The sequence below is a fragment of the Fusarium vanettenii genome (assembly GCF_000151355.1).
Source record: "Fusarium vanettenii 77-13-4 chromosome 6 genomic scaffold NECHAsca_33_chr6_1_0, whole genome shotgun sequence".
NCBI classification, from domain to species: Eukaryota; Fungi; Ascomycota; class Sordariomycetes; order Hypocreales; family Nectriaceae; genus Fusarium; species Fusarium vanettenii.
The window spans coordinates 326,534-341,667 of NW_003315852.1; the positions used below are offsets into that span (position 1 = coordinate 326,534).

The 15,134-nt window shown below is 51.9% G+C and overlaps 5 protein-coding genes across 5 annotated transcripts; 3 read left to right on the top strand and 2 right to left on the bottom strand.

The window, feature by feature from the left end:
* Nucleotides 1–297: 297 nt before the first annotated feature.
* On the bottom strand, nucleotides 298–2,271 carry NECHADRAFT_42095 (uncharacterized protein; the record flags this gene model as incomplete). The annotated part of the gene is made up of 5 exons (XM_003042607.1): nucleotides 298–465; nucleotides 519–640; nucleotides 694–1,330; nucleotides 1,386–1,810; nucleotides 1,857–2,271. The coding sequence occupies 5 exons, from the start codon at nucleotides 2,269–2,271 to the stop codon at nucleotides 298–300; spliced, it is 1,767 nt and encodes a 588-aa protein (XP_003042653.1).
* Nucleotides 2,272–2,996: 725 nt separating this feature from the next.
* Nucleotides 2,997–4,669, top strand: NECHADRAFT_69811 (uncharacterized protein). The gene is made up of 3 exons (XM_003042519.1): nucleotides 2,997–3,289; nucleotides 3,336–4,427; nucleotides 4,476–4,669. The coding sequence occupies exons 1-2, from the start codon at nucleotides 3,125–3,127 to the stop codon at nucleotides 3,978–3,980; spliced, it is 810 nt and encodes a 269-aa protein (XP_003042565.1). The 5' UTR covers nucleotides 2,997–3,124; the 3' UTR covers nucleotides 3,981–4,427; nucleotides 4,476–4,669.
* Nucleotides 4,670–6,997: 2,328 nt separating this feature from the next.
* Nucleotides 6,998–9,445, top strand: NECHADRAFT_69814 (uncharacterized protein; the record flags this gene model as incomplete). Its single annotated transcript, XM_003042520.1, has 5 exons — nucleotides 6,998–7,076; nucleotides 7,124–7,271; nucleotides 7,324–7,618; nucleotides 7,664–8,092; nucleotides 8,138–9,445. 5 exons carry the CDS (start codon nucleotides 6,998–7,000, stop codon nucleotides 9,308–9,310), a joined length of 2,124 nt encoding a protein of 707 aa, XP_003042566.1. The 3' UTR covers nucleotides 9,311–9,445.
* Nucleotides 9,446–10,616: 1,171 nt separating this feature from the next.
* NECHADRAFT_42146 (uncharacterized protein) lies at nucleotides 10,617–11,693 on the top strand (the record flags this gene model as incomplete). Its single annotated transcript, XM_003042521.1, has 1 exon — nucleotides 10,617–11,693. One exon carries the CDS (start codon nucleotides 10,617–10,619, stop codon nucleotides 11,691–11,693), a length of 1,077 nt encoding a protein of 358 aa, XP_003042567.1.
* Nucleotides 11,694–12,192: 499 nt separating this feature from the next.
* Nucleotides 12,193–14,391, bottom strand: NECHADRAFT_24316 (uncharacterized protein; the record flags this gene model as incomplete). The annotated part of the gene is made up of 2 exons (XM_003042608.1): nucleotides 12,193–13,494; nucleotides 14,281–14,391. Coding segments are annotated over 2 exons (1,413 nt in total), but the record flags the coding sequence as incomplete, so codon positions are not given.
* Between the last annotated feature and the right edge of the window lie 743 nt (nucleotides 14,392–15,134).

The window sequence follows — 15,134 nt, forward strand, 5'->3', positions numbered from 1 at the left end:
CGTATCAAGGGGGCCGAAGAGAGGCAGTGCGCAGCCTGATTTGAAGTGGGCGGCTAGATTTTATAATTCTAGTTGGGATCACGATATGGAGACAACCTGCGAAGTGCGGTTGGGTGTGCTCAGGAAATCAGCAAAAGCCAAATGTTATTTATGCTTTAAGCAGCTCGACTTTCCCAGGGACGTGGCCTTAATTTTGAGAACACGCAAATACTTTTTACCAAGACTATCGAGAGGCAATAAAACAGCAGGACTGCTCATACAAGAGTTAGCAGAAGCCGTTCTTTCCAGTCCTTGCCCTTAGACTCTGCAGAGGCGACCATCTTGATGTTCCTCCCATCCTTCGTTGCCCACACACGGCACACACCAGAGCACGTCCTTGGGATCTACGGACTTTTTGATGGAGAGCAGCTTCTTGTAGTTGCTTCCCCAAAACGTCTTTTGCCAATTCGGCTCATACTTGAGCGCCTGTTGTGGACAGCCAGTCAGCATTGCCGAGAAACCAAGAGGTAACGGCTCACCTCGTTAATGTACGCCCCTGTGTCAGGAGACAACTTTCGCATGGGCTCCCACGTCTCGATGAGTTCTTCAACTGCTTGAGCCTTGGCTGTGTAGTTGAAGGCCGGGAATCCTTTTCCAGAGACTAAGACGGACGTTAGCATTCCTAGCTCAGGATCAAGACACGCATCAACTTACGAGCATGCACGTAAGACTTTCTCCAGCCGGGATTCACCGCATCGCTTCCTCCCCTTGGTTTAGCGTCACGAACACCCTTTCCAGCGACTAAAAAAGCGCCCATCCCCCCTGATGGGCCCATAGCCGACTTGAGAGCCCCCTTCAGGGCATCTTGGTCTCCATCTAGAGCCTCCTTACTCAACAGTCTGGAAACCAGATAGGAGCTGTTTCCTGCTGTGTCCTGATCGTAGTGAACGTCAAACCACTTCAAGAACGAGGGATACTCCTCCTTCCCGACTAGCAGCTGAACAGTACCACCCCAACGCTTCTGAATGGTTTCGTTGATGGGCTTCCAGATCTTGTCCGTATACTCGGGATCTTCAACGTCTTGGACGATAAACTGGCCCAAGATGCCGGCAACTTCCTTTGGTGCACCAGGGACGGGCACTGGGTTTTCGATGCCTGGGGAAATCAGGGTGTATCCTGAAAGGCCTGCGTCTCCAAGGGAGGGGAATAGAGATAGGGCGTATGCGATGACATCGTAGACGAACTTGGATTTGGCGTCAGTGAAGAGCATCAACGATGAAGTCATGATCTTGGGTGTCTTGTGCGTCTTGAGGGTGAGAGACGTAAGCACGCCGAAGGTTGAGCCACCGCCCTTAGATAGACATGTCAGTGATCAAGTCACGCCGATATTGGGTCAAGACACCTACACCTCGCATGGCCCAAAAGAGATCAGGATGATTCCGCTCATTGACGGTCAGAATCTTGCCCCCCGGAGTGACCATGGTCATCTGCAGGACCTGATCCGCCGCAAGGCCAAACCTAGCAGACAACAAAGAGTGTCCACCGCCAGTGATATAGCCACCAGCACCTACAGACTTGGCTCCTCCACCGACAATGGTATGGTTGAACTTGTCTGTAGCCGAGTAGACATCGTACATCTGGGCTCCAGCACCGATAGTGACGGCATCTCCAGGGATGGTGATGTCTGTGTTATCGAGCTTGAACTTGCCTTGGTGGTAGACGATTTCGTTCATGTGATGGGTCCAGATTGAGAGGGAGCCTGGAGCAATGGAACGACCGAGATAGTCGTGACCTGTATTCTTGACGGCTACCCTGATATCGTGCTTTCTAGCTATGAAGTATTAGGTGATGTTTAATAATGAAGACATTTGCCTTACCGAAGTCAAGACCCAGCTTTACGTGCTCAGGCTTGGTGGCATTAACGACGTATGCAGGATAGCCACTGGTGCTACACGGGTAGGTCTCATTAGGGAGGCAAGTCCAGTTGGTATAGTGATCCCACATGACCGAGATGGGATTATCAGCGTGGAACTCATAAACACTCCAGTTTTTCTGGACTTGTGGACAAGTTTGGCGATAGTAGGTCGGCCAGCCTGGGTGACAGACGGCTCCAGGAGGAGAGGCTGCAAGAAGCCTGCCAGCAAGGGATCCATTGAGATGGGACCATGTCTGGTGGGAAGGCCAGTCTTGAGATCCTGGGTATGCCTTGCAAGACTTCTCAGGGAGATAGGAGCCCTGCGAAGAAGGCAACAGGGAGAGTGCAGAGAGGATAAATTGGTGTAGTCGAGTCATTGCGAATCCAGTGTGTTGTGCAACGCGTTGAATGCAGAGCAAGACCATCTACCGCGGTGCAAGTCGCCATTTTATACTACTGAAGGACAGCATATTCGAATGTATCGTATCTCGGGATGCAAGGCATCTTACTACCGACATCACTTGAGGAGGTATCATGTCCCGAGACTAAGAAATTTGTGGGTGCGACTGTGGCTTGGTGGCAGCCATTGATGTCACGGCAGAGTGGCCGTATTCTTCGTACTTCAGCTTGGAGACGGCTCAGCCCTGCGAGGGATCGACACGATCTTGGAGACAGAGTGGAGAATTGCGCGTCTGTGGATGAAAGCGAGGGATACGGGGAATTGACGTCGGCAGTGTATGCATGCGTACCTGGTTAATTGGTAGGCCGATGATTTTGTAATTTATGTCTATTACTCCGTGTTATAGCGGACGGCGATGCCTCATTGTAGTTGCCTCACCACCACAACAACCCGCGACAGAATCTAGAGACGCCTTGTCAATGCCTGTGAAAATTCTCATCAAAAATTGGCAAAAACCACTCTAACTCTCCTCGTGACCTCTGCCTAAACTAATGCAACCCCTGTAATTCTCGCAGCATCATCCCATAAACAGCATGGCGACCGTTGACACTAATCCCCAATAGGCAACTCTGCCAACACGCCCCTATCCAATTTCTCTCTCCCCAGGTTTTTTGCGCACATTCCTTCACCCTGCAAACACTCAAACAAACACATTCATTCAGGCACCGCGAGGATGCGGTTGGTCGTCGTCACTCATTGTCTTGGTTTTTAAGTCGCCTTTTTTCACGTCTGAGCTTGAATCAGGCGTCGTCATTCTCTCTCTATTAGTCATGCTGCAGCCAAGTCTTTTGTCGCTGCTCATCCACTCTCTGCTCATCTCGCTCGTCTCCACTGCTTCGCCTGTCGGGCGCAATCGCCAGCGGCGCGACAGCGGAACCGTCTGGGCCACGCCCCACGATGCCTTTTCTTCTTCGATAGGCGTCTTGGGATGCAAGGTAGACATGTACTTCATCTGTCCCTGACTCTGTACTGACTGTCTAGGTCAACACTAATCGCGTCGCCTACTGGCCCCAGTCGGTCGACTGCACAAACATCTGCATCGCCCTCACTTATCAAGACCGCACCGTCCACCTCCTCCGAATCGATCAATCCGAAGGCGCGTACGACGTCAGTTACGATGCCTGGAACTACCTCTACACTGGCTACTCTGCCACCGACAAACCCGCCGCCGGCGGTCCCATCGAGATGACCTACAAGGACGTAGACGCTTCCAACTGCAAAGACCTCATCGACACGAAACACGGTCACCTCCCGCTCAGCGCTGCGAACAGCATGAACTTTCTCACCAGCTGTCTCGAGCAGAACAATACATGGGTCGGCGAGAACTATGTCCTGTACAACATCCTCGATTCTCTGTGTACTCTCGGTCGCGACGAAACATGCGACCTCGACTACCCCAACGCGAATCAAGCTGCTTGCCCACACCAGCTCGGACTCCCAGACAAGCTCGAAAACCTACCCGTATACAACATCAGATATCCGAGCGGTGAAAAAGTGAGCGCATCGGATGGGCAATCAGCACCAACAGACGACGAAGAGGATGTCGGAACAAGCCTCTCCCAACCGAGCGGGAAGACGTTGGCGTTGGTCATTGTGCTTACAACCTGCCTTGCCTTTGGAGTCTAGCCCGGTTGATAGACCTTGGCTCTCTACTAGGGAGCTACAGCACGTTGGCATTGGTGTCTTGATGACGGTGGTGATATCCGGAGTTCTATGGTTGCTTGTGTAGACGCTTGATGACTTGGGAGGCGGGAATTGCTGTTCTTGATGATACCCTACTATCCTTCACTGCTACATATTTTAACGACATAAACTACAAACCGAGATGTTTGGCTGAGACATTGTCTGAGTCACGTATCTTGGTCAAGTAATTATTATTGAACCAGTTCATTCATTTTACAATTTGGTTGCCGATTATCCTAACAAAGAAACCACGGGCAGCTACGTTGTCATTTATTTTTCCATGTGCAATGCCTTCTTGACCTTATCCATTGTTGAATGGCTGTGCTGGCCGGCGGTCTTGCCCTCGCTAGGTCCAGAGTCGGGCTGCGTCAGAGCATGAGAGCCATGCATCTGCTGCGTGTTAGTTGTTTGCCTACAGGAGAAGGCGTCCATGCTCACCTTCTGCTCCTCCTCCTCGGCTCTGTGGATGAGGTCGTGAGTCTCGACGGCCGTCTCATCGTCGAGCCCGGTGGGCGCCTTGGGCTGAGAGCCACGTCTCGGCTGCACGTTGGGGTCTTCCTTCTTGCCCTTCATGGTTGCTAATGGATGGTCTTGTGAATTGATTCTTGTCTGGTGTATGCTGTTTGTCTTGGTGTTTTCTGCGGCGAAAAGGAAGAGAGAGCTGAAGAAGCTGGGGCGAGCTTGATATATCTGTGAGCTCGCGTGCCCTCTGTCGTCACCCCCTCTCAGTCCCCGTGATGGAATGATGCTACTCCAACGTCATGGTCCCGAGCATCCGCGGGGTTCCAGAGGTAACGTCCGACGACAATCTCGAGACCCCTCATCACCACAGTGCAAGTGGCGCAAAAGAACATCCTGACAGCCTGACCACGCCATGGTCTCGGTTGTATACTCATACCGTGCTGCGACCACACAAAAAGTCAGAGTGCGGGATGATGGGAGCTAACTGGAGCTTGATTTTCGTGATGCGACAGGTCATTGTTTGTCTGCTGAGGAAAATGACATGACGAGGTGATCATTGGTGTTGGCGATTGGCTGGCACCCGCCGACCATGATATCACATTTCAGCTTGGTGTTGCATCAGGAATCGCAATCAAGGATGCTTGCCGTCTCACCACGGTCCGTTCCATTGGGAGTAACTCGGCACATTGAGCTTTCGAGAGGTGTCGACAGCTGATGCGGATGTCGACAGTATGAAGGCAACGGATGGAGGAAGATGCTGCAGCAGATAGATCATGAGCATTATAGACATATAAAGCCCCTGGGCTGCTAATACCCCCCGACGCAAGTTGAAACAAATTCAAGCTCTTGTCTGAGGTCAAAGTCAATGCTAAGCTCCGTCAGGTACGTTCCGGGTCGCGAGTCACAACCTCATGCTCATTCGAGGCGAGCCAACTGGTGGTGTGATGAACCGAGCTCCCGAGAGCAGGGATGCACATTCCGAAGCAGCGTTCCTGAATTAGCTGAGAAGCCTGGAGAAACAACCTTGTCATGATCAAGAGCTTGACGACTTGAATAAATTCTGAAGTTCATGTTCAATTTGCTGCGCAAGGTCAATCCCCTTGTGCCCTGTTGATGGGCTGTTAACTGCGGTCCTTCCGCATCAACCTACCCAACTCATACTAACGTCATGGAAGCCAGGTTGTAAACTCAATCCAAGCTTCTCTTGAGAGCTAGCGATCATAACTTCCAACTAATGCTCTGACTAAGGGACACCCAGGCTGTAATCGGACCTCTCCGTCTTCAGAAGCAGGTCCAAGGCTCACTCCCCCAAGGTGCTCAACACCAGAACCAATCCTCCTAGCTTTATGATACCGCTTCTATCCGATTCTATGGTTCAGTTGGTTTGATCTTGAACTTTCATTTTATGAATTGTTTGTCAATTAAACCTAATGAGGGACACAGTTGTGAAGAATCTTGCTGCCAATATGGCAAGGCCTCGAACTAAACAGTTCGTAGGTACTTCAAGCTCATCCCAACTTGGAGATTCAGCTCTAGAACCGTGCTGCACTTAGAGTATCAAGTAATTGGGCAAAATCTAGGCATATTGGCAGCATCTACCGATGACAGGTTTAGGCTGAGTCGAAAAGACAATCACAATTCTGGATGTCATCAACTCCCCTCGACAAAAACACCAACACCCACTTTCACACGCCTTGAGTTCTCAGAAGATAAAAAGTCAATGTCAGAGGGGAAATATTTAAGCAGCAAGTTCGACTTGAGGGATTGAGATCAATTTATTCTATTCCTTGGGCGTCATTTGGATGTATGCCGCCAAGATGGAAGGCTAGGGCAACTGGCGATCTTCATTTTTAATCTTCCGGGTAATGGATACCTGACGATCCAACACCACAGAAATGAATGCACAGATGTTTAGTTTACGAGACCATCCTTACTCATATGGCCTGATAATTTCCCTTTGTCCAACTCCAATGGTTGGAATGTGATTTCAAACGTTAATCTAAGCGACAAAGGATATCTCCGGAAGCAGAGCACATCCACCATGCAGAACAAGAGCCGATATAACAGATCCATGAAATAAACATGTTTTCTCACGTACACAAGAAACAAGCAAATGCTTATCTTATCTCTCAAGAAACAAATTGAACTCATCTTGGCATATGCTTCACAGCCACAATTGATCCTCGTCTTCGGAACTCGGCTGTCTCTGCCAAGATGGAGACACCAAGGCGAATGCGTGCCGACGTAGCCGCCACTGCCTCTCTTGGCCAAGTGGAGAATGCTGACGTGGATGACACGAGCTCTTGTTCTTGTTTTCGAGGATAAACATTCTTCTCTTCAACATCTTTTTCTTTGCCTGAAGCATCCATTCACCACACAGCCGCACTCCATCGCGACATCTCTGTGGGTGTGATTCGCTAAACAGGGGGGACGTCCGGGCTAGACCAACACAGGCACGCACCCCGCACCCCCCAGGCTACGGGATGTCCTCCGCCAGGATGCCTCACCGGGATTTGCTGGATGATGTGACGACATACAATGACAAGTATGTCGTCCTCTACGACTTTGGCGATATAGGTGAGTATTAAAAGGCCAAGGCCATGGCTAGATATTGACCCTTCTAGATCGCGATACCGCCGTCGAAGAGTTCAAGACACTCCTCGTTGACCTGGAAGAAGCCGGTCTAGATGTCGAAGTGCGACCCGGCTATGAACAGACCCTCTTGATTTTCGTCAAGGCCCCTCGGGAACTACTTGGAAACACGGTCTACAAGTCAAGGTAACCCCCTTTACACCACCCTTCACATCACCGCTAAAAATCCTAGGGTCAAGGATTGGCTGTATGGAATCACACCAAACCACCCCGGAGGTGACAAAAACACAGTCGTCGATGGAGCTTACGAAGCTGAAGACATTCTTTCTCTCTATCATCTCGTCAATTGGTCAAAGAGCCTCGGTGGTGCAGGCATCACTCCAGGTCTTGGAAAATGGGAGAATGTCAAGGCCATCTTTCCTCTGCACAACCCACGTGTTAACCAAGCACTTCTCCGACATCTAAGCAAGAGAATCTTTCTTACCCCGGAGGATATTGATTCTATTCGAGATATTCTTGGTTCAAAGGTGAGTGCATCCATGACATACTACCAACACCTACTGATAGTTTAGGTCGCCTTCTACTTTGCCTTTATCCAAACCTATCTCCTCTTCCTCACCTTCCCTGCCATAACCGGGGTGATCGCCTGGCTATGGCTCCCGCGCTACTCCCTAGCCTACGCCATCCTTACTAGCATCTGGTGCACCGTCTTTCTCGAGTACTGGAAGATCCAAGAGGTCGATCTCTCTCTTCGTTGGAACGTCAAGGGCATTCAAGGCGTCAAGGTCAACCGGCCCCAGTTCAAGTACGACAGCGTGTTTGTCGATGGCGGCGGACGCAAGCACTATTACTTTCCGAGGTGGAAGAAGGTCACCAGACAGCTTTTGCAGATTCCCTTCTTGCTCTTTGCATTCTTCGCGTTGGGGGTTATTATCATTGCGGTTTTTGGGATCGAGATTCTCATCTCAGAAACCTATGCTGGGCCATACAAGTACTACCTGGTTAGTGTCATCCACTTTTCACTCAAATTGTGCTAACAATATAAGGAATACCTTCCTACGATTCTTCTTGCCGTCTCTCTCCCTTACATCACCTCTGCTCTCGAAGACGCAGCAACTTGGATGACGGAATTCGAAAACCATCGAACAGCCGATCATCATGAAATGTCACTCACTCAAAAGATTTTCCTTCTCAACGTATTCACAAATTACCTCCCAATACTCCTAACAGCATTCATTTACATTCCATTTGGCGACGACGTCGTCCCACGACTTGAAAACATTCTCCGAAAGGCACTGGGCAGTCTGGGTAAAGAGTTTGTTCATCAGCCATTCACTCTCGATGCAGATAGACTACGGAACGAAGTCATTGCTTTGACTGTCACTGGTCAGATTTCGAGTTTCTTTGAAGAGAACATTGTGCCCATGTTGAAGCACAGGCTCTCAGGCTGGTATCGAGACTATCGTCGAGCTTATTCAAAAGGCGACATGCTTCTCTCCGTGGTCCAGGATGACCCTCAAGAAGCCAAATTCCTCGCTCGATGCCGTAATCAGGCAACTCTCCCAGGTTACAATGTCCAGGACGACATTTCCGAAATCGTTCTGCAGTTTGGCTACTTGGCTCTCTTCTCCCCGGTCTGGCCCATCATTCCCATGGGTTTCCTCATCAACAACTGGATCGAACTGCGATCAGATTTTGCCAAGATTTCTCTAGAGCATCAGCGACCTGCCCCTGTTCGATCAGACGGTATCGGGCCCTGGATCTACTCTCTTGAAGCATTGACTTGGCTTGGCAGCATCTGCACGGCCTCCATTGTTCACCTCTTCAGTTTCCAAAACTTTGGAGACGGAACCAACAAATGGGTCACACTTCCAATCACAGTCTTTATTAGCGAACACGTCCTCCTCCTCCTCCGAACCCTCGTGCGCTTCGTTCTCCAGCAGATTGGATCAGAGCGTATCCGAGAAGATTATAACCAACGATACGCGAACCGTGTGAAACACCTAGAAGAGATTGAATCCAACAAGCGGGCCGGTCTTGGCGTTAGCGAGGCGCAGAGAGAGCGCAGAAGATCAATTCTCGCAAGCGGACGCGACGCTTTTTGGACGAAGCAGGTTGAAGCTGGCGCCAGTGAGACAGCAGGTGTCAGCTTGATCAAGCAGGTGAAGAAGGAGGAAAAGACTGAAGGCCCAAATGCTGAGAATCCCAAGACTGATTAGAACCTGTAAGAAAAGGGGAAATAGCTTGTTGCCTCTGGTTTTTTTTTTATGTGCCGAGAAGGATACAAACATGGATTTTGTTACCTGTACAATAAACGTTTCAATAATACCAAGCTTTTTACACTCGATGAAACGAGACACACAAGAATCATCCGATGTTGTGTTTTGGCTGTCACTGTCAGGCCATCGGGTATCTCGAACGTGTCGAAACATCTATCACCACCACGAGGGTCAGATCGCCAGGGGCCGTTTATGTTTGTTTGAAAGTCACCTCATGATGACGAATGCATCAACTTTGGTGTCTCTCAAGCTGTTTCTGCTGCCAGTCTGACTCTATCATCGTGTCTTTGAGTTCCTCTACAGAAGGCCATTGAAGAGTCACGCTTGTTCCTCCCAACCCTACAGTACTCGACATTACCTATCAGACCCAATTCAAGACTCAACCCCTCTAACGATTCTCCTTTTCTTGTTCCCTTTCGGCGAATGTTCCGTTCTGACCAAGCGTTTTTGGCGCCCGCCCAGATCTCGGGGTCCACTCACCTGTTACAATAAACAACCCTTGCTCCGACAACCCCTGTGAAGTCTAATTCCACCAATCGCTTGAGTCGACGAGACGATATTTGGGAATCATTGATGGGTGAAAAATCTGTCAGATCGTCAATTGAATGGCATCTTGAAGATGGAAAAATCGACGTAGTTGTATATACAGTTGTCGCAATGCCTTGGACAAACAAGAACAAGAGCCAATGCCTCCAAATAACCCAATTGCCGACAACTCCAACCACCACATCATGCAAACCCCAGCCGAGGTTCCGAAAGAGTCTAGTTCCCCCGAGCTTTGAGACGTCTCGCGTAGCTGACAGAACAGGGGCATCAACCAGAGCCGCAGTTGTCAACTGTTTACCGCCTGCAGCGAACCCTTGGTAGGAGAGGCCCGATCTTTGAACCCTGGGCGCTTAGGTTGACCCAGTTTCAGGCTCATCGCGGCAAACTCCCCTTGTCTAGGCAGAAAATTCCAGCAATGAACATCAGCATGCCATGGAGCCAAGAGCGGTGGCAATCTCATCCAGATGGATTTATAGATGCCTTCTCTCCCTCCTTCGATTCTTTTCCTTTCCTCCTCATCCCATTCTTCCACTTTCAGGTTCACGTCTTCTGCAGCTGTTGCTTGCGTCCTTCTTTTCTTCGTCTCTAAGAGTCATTACATTCATTGCAAACCCTGGTGGTTAGCTTCATTCACTATACCTGTCCAATCTTTAAAACAAACAACAAACTATCCAAACACTCCTTTTTATAAACAAGCAACATGCGTGCCTCTCTCTCCTCCGTCCTGGCCGTCGCTGCCGCCCTCCCCAGCGTCTTTGCCCACTACAACTTCGAGGCCCTCATCGTCAACGGCAAGGCCACCGAGCCCTACGAGTACGTCCGTCAGACGACCAACTCCAACTCTCCCATTGAGGATGTCACCTCCAAGAACATGGTCTGCAACGCCGGTGGTCTCGATGCCGACATCCGGGCCAAGACCAAGACCCATGCCGTCGCTCCCGGTGACGAGGTTGGCTTCACTGTCAACGTCGAGATTGGTCACCCCGGTCCTCTTGCCGTCTACATGAGCAAGGCCCCTACTGGCACTGAGGCTTCCGACTACCTTGGTGACGGTGACTGGTTCAAGGTCTATGAACTGACCACCAGCTCCATCACCGAGGCCGGTCTCCAGTGGGCTACCTACGTCAACAACCAGGGTATCCACAACTTCACCTTCACCCTCCCCGACGAGCTTGCCTCCGGTACTTACCTCATGCGAGCCGAGCACGTCGCTCTCCACGCCGCCGGCAGCAAGGGTGGTGCTCAGTTCTACATCGGCTGCGCCCAGCTCACCGTTGAGGGCTCTGGCTCCGGCACTCCCACCGACACCGTCCAGTTCCCCGGTGCTTACGATGGATCTGAGCCCGGTCTCCTCATCAACCTCTACTACCCTGCTCCCACCAGCTACGCCGCTGCCGGCCCCAAGGTCTGGCCCAGCGGCTGCGAGGACCACACTGCCAACTTTGCTGGCCAGGCTTCCGACGGTGACTGCACTGGCAGCGATGCCTCTGACAACTCTGGTGAGGCTCCTGCTGCCAGCAGCGGCAGCCCTGCTTCCGAGGCCCCTGCTGCTACCTCTGCTCCCGCTGCTGGAACCCCTACCTTTGCCACTCTGGTCCCCTCTGCTACCGCCCCCTCCAATGGCACTGCCCCTGTTCCCACCGCTGCCGCTGAGGAGCCCAGCACTGTCAACACTGCTGCCCCTGTTGCCACCAAGGCTCCCGGCAGCGGCTGCTCTCGCCGCCGCCGTGCTCGCCGTGCTGCTGCCAAGCGAGCTGCTGCCAAGCGATTTGCTTAAATGATTATGTGAAAGAGAGGGAGACGGAAAATTCTTTTGTGGTGGAATGATGGATCTGTACAAATTTCAACGTACATTTATTCTCGGTACATAGTGCTACAGCCATTACTGTACAAATATATTTACAATCAATATGCGTTTAGTTCTTTCAAGTGATCAGCTCACTGATGGTTCACCTCACGATGATTCACTTCAATCGCCCATTCAAAGTGCAACCAAAAGCTCATCTCAAGCATCAAGTTTATTCGCAGTTTTAGAAATTATCAACAGTAAAAAGGTATGTAAGGAGTGACAAGAATTTGTTCCGAGCGAAGAAGAGACGCAAGATCCATGTCCAAGCCATTCTCAATATTCATGATAGCTCCCCCCGAGTTTCCAACTCAGGCCGCTCTCTCAGTCCATGTACTACTCGTCCTCACCGAGTCTTCACCCTTTAGTATCCGTAGCCACCCTTGCGGCACTCGTTGGCGTAAGCGTTCCAGCTGGTGCCCTTGGGGCATCGGCACTGCTTCTTCCAGTCGTCCCAGGTCATGCCGCCCTTGCAGCTGCACTTCTTGGTGTGCTTGTCAAAGACCTGGCCGTTCTTCTTGCAGACGCAGCCGCCGTGCTTGTACTCGGCGTCGGGACCGCAGTTGCTCTGGCACTTGTGTCCGTTCCAGCTCAGGCCCTTGGGGCACTTGCAGGACTTGGACCAGCGGTCGTAGTACTGACCATCAGGGCACTGGCACTTTCCGTGCTTCCAGACCTGACCATCAGGGCAGACACACTTGCCGTACTTCTCGACCTGACCCTCGGGGCACTCGCACTTCTTGTGCCACTTGTTCCAGACCTTGCCCTTGGGGCAGACACACTTGCCATACTCAAAGACCTGACCGCTGGGGCATTCGCACTTGTTGGAGTGCTTGTTCCAGACCTGGCCATCGGGGCAAGTGCACTTTCCGTACTTCTCAACTTGGCCGTCGGGACACTTGCACTTGTTCTCGTGCTTGTTCCAGACCTTGCCATCGGGGCACGAACACTTGCCATACTTCTCAACCTGGCCGACAGGACATTCGCACTTGTAAGAGTGCTTGTTCCACACCTTGTCGTTGGGGCAGACACACTTGCCGTACTGGAAGATCTGGCCGCGAGGACACTCGCACTTGTTGCTGTGCTTGTTCCAGATCTGACCATCAGGGCACACGCACTTTCCGTACTTGAAGACCTGTCCCTTGGGGCATTCGCACTTCTTGGCCTCCTTGTTGTAGATCTGGCCGTCGGGGCACACACACTTGCCATACTTGAAGATCTGGCCAGCGGGACACTCGCACTTCTTGGCGTGCTTGTTGTAAACCTGACCATCAGGGCAGACACACTTGCCGTACTTGAGGGTCTGACCGGCGGGGCACTCGCACTTGTTGCTGTGCTTGTTCCACTCGAGGCCGTCGGGGCAGACACACTTGCCGTAGCGGAAGATCTGACCAGAGGGGCATTCACACTTCTTGGAGTGCTTGCTGTAAACCTGACCGTCGGGGCAGACACACTTTCCGTACTTGAAGAGCTGACCCTCGGGGCACTCGCACTTCTTGGTGTGCTTGTTGTAGTTCTGGCCGTCAGGGCAGACACACTTGCCGTACTTCAGAGTCTGACCCTCGGGGCACTGACACTTTCCGTCCTTGAAGATGAGGCCATCAGGGCAGACGCACTTTCCGTACTTCCAGACCTGACCGCTGGGGCACTCGCACTTCTTGGACTCCTTGTTGTAGACCTGGCCGTCGGGGCAAGCACACTTGCCGTACTTCAGGACCTGACCCTCGGGGCACTGGCATTTACCATGCTTGTACTCCTGACCCTCGGGGCAGACACACTTGCCGTACTTGAGGGTCTGGCCGGGAGGGCACTGGCATTTGCCATCCTTGAAGATCTGACCATCGGGACAGACACACTTGCCGTACTTCTCAACCTGGCCTTCGGGGCAGACACACTTTCCGTACTTGCCGGGGACCTTGCCGTGCGGGCATTGGCACTTCCCGTCCTTGTACTCCTGTCCCTCAGGGCAGACACACTTTCCGTACTTCAGGCTCTGGCCAGGGGGGCACACACATTTGCCATCCTTGAGAGTCTGGCCGTCGGGGCATGTGCACTTGCCGTACTTCTCGACCTGACCCTCAGGGCAGACGCATTTTCCGTACTTGCCGGGGACCTTGCCGGGAGGGCATTGGCATTTGCCATCCTTGTAGACTTGGCCGTCGGGGCAAGCACACTTGCCGTACTTCTCGACTTGACCATCAGGGCAGACACACTTTCCGTTCTTCTCGACCTTGCCGTCGGGGCAGACACACTTTCCGTAGGGGCCAGAGACCTTGCCAGGAGGACATTGACATTTGCCGTCCTTGTAGACTTGGCCTTCGGGGCAGTTGGGCTGACACTTTCCGTCCTTGTATGTCTGGCCGTCAGGGCAGACACACTTGCTGTTCTTGAGGGTCAGGCCATAGGGACAGATGCACTTCTTCTTGCTATCATCCCACTTGGCCTTGGAGTCCTTGCAGACGCAGGCGCCGTACTGCTCGGTAGCATCGGGGCCACATCCGTAGCCACCGCGCTCAACGAGGGTATTCTCCCGGGCCTCGAGACCAAAGTCTTCGGCCTCAGCGTGAGGGAGAGCCTTGACCGTGACGGCCAGGGCGAGGAAGTTGAAGAGCAGATGCTTGATCTGCATGATGGGCTGTTGGGGAGTGCCCTTCAGCAAAGAGGGGAGTTGTGAAAAACGAAGGGCTTTTGAGGTTGTTTGATATTGGTGAGGGGGGAAGCGAATGAAGAAAGAAGGTTGTTGGTGAGAGAGCCCAAGACCTTTCTTGACTTGGGAGTGACTGAGAGAAAGTTTGACTCAAGGGGGGGATGGGATGGGCTTTAAGTAAGGAAAGTTGTTGATGTTGAGGTTGGTGTAAGACACAACAAGTTGAGGTCAAAGTCGACCGGACATCCGAAAAGGAAGTCAGCTCATACTGCTTTGGGCCGCATGATGCTCGGGGCAATAGTCTGAAAGCTAATTGCCCATTGAGCGTCACCCTCTTGCTTGTCCATGGCAGTGTGACATGCATGCGCTATAGCAGCCTCAACTGTGGATGCCAACTGTGGATGCCAGCTGGGCCCCCGGGATGTGCAGACAACCATGGTTTACCGTAGACAGGGGGTGTCAAAGTAAAGAAGTGGACAAAGGGAAAGAAGACATGGGTACGGCAAGGGAAGGGGAGGTTGGTTGGTCGTTGGTTCACCGGGACAAACCAAAACGGCACAAGGGAGCACGGGACAGAAGTGGGCATCATAGAAGGCAGACAGCTCGCATCCAAGCTTACATTGACGAGCGAGATGCGAGCGAGTTCCGTCTTAGGATGGATGCCATTGCCACGAGGATGCCTGGTTACGGTCTAGGTCTGCTATATTTACAGTGAAAGAGCTCGT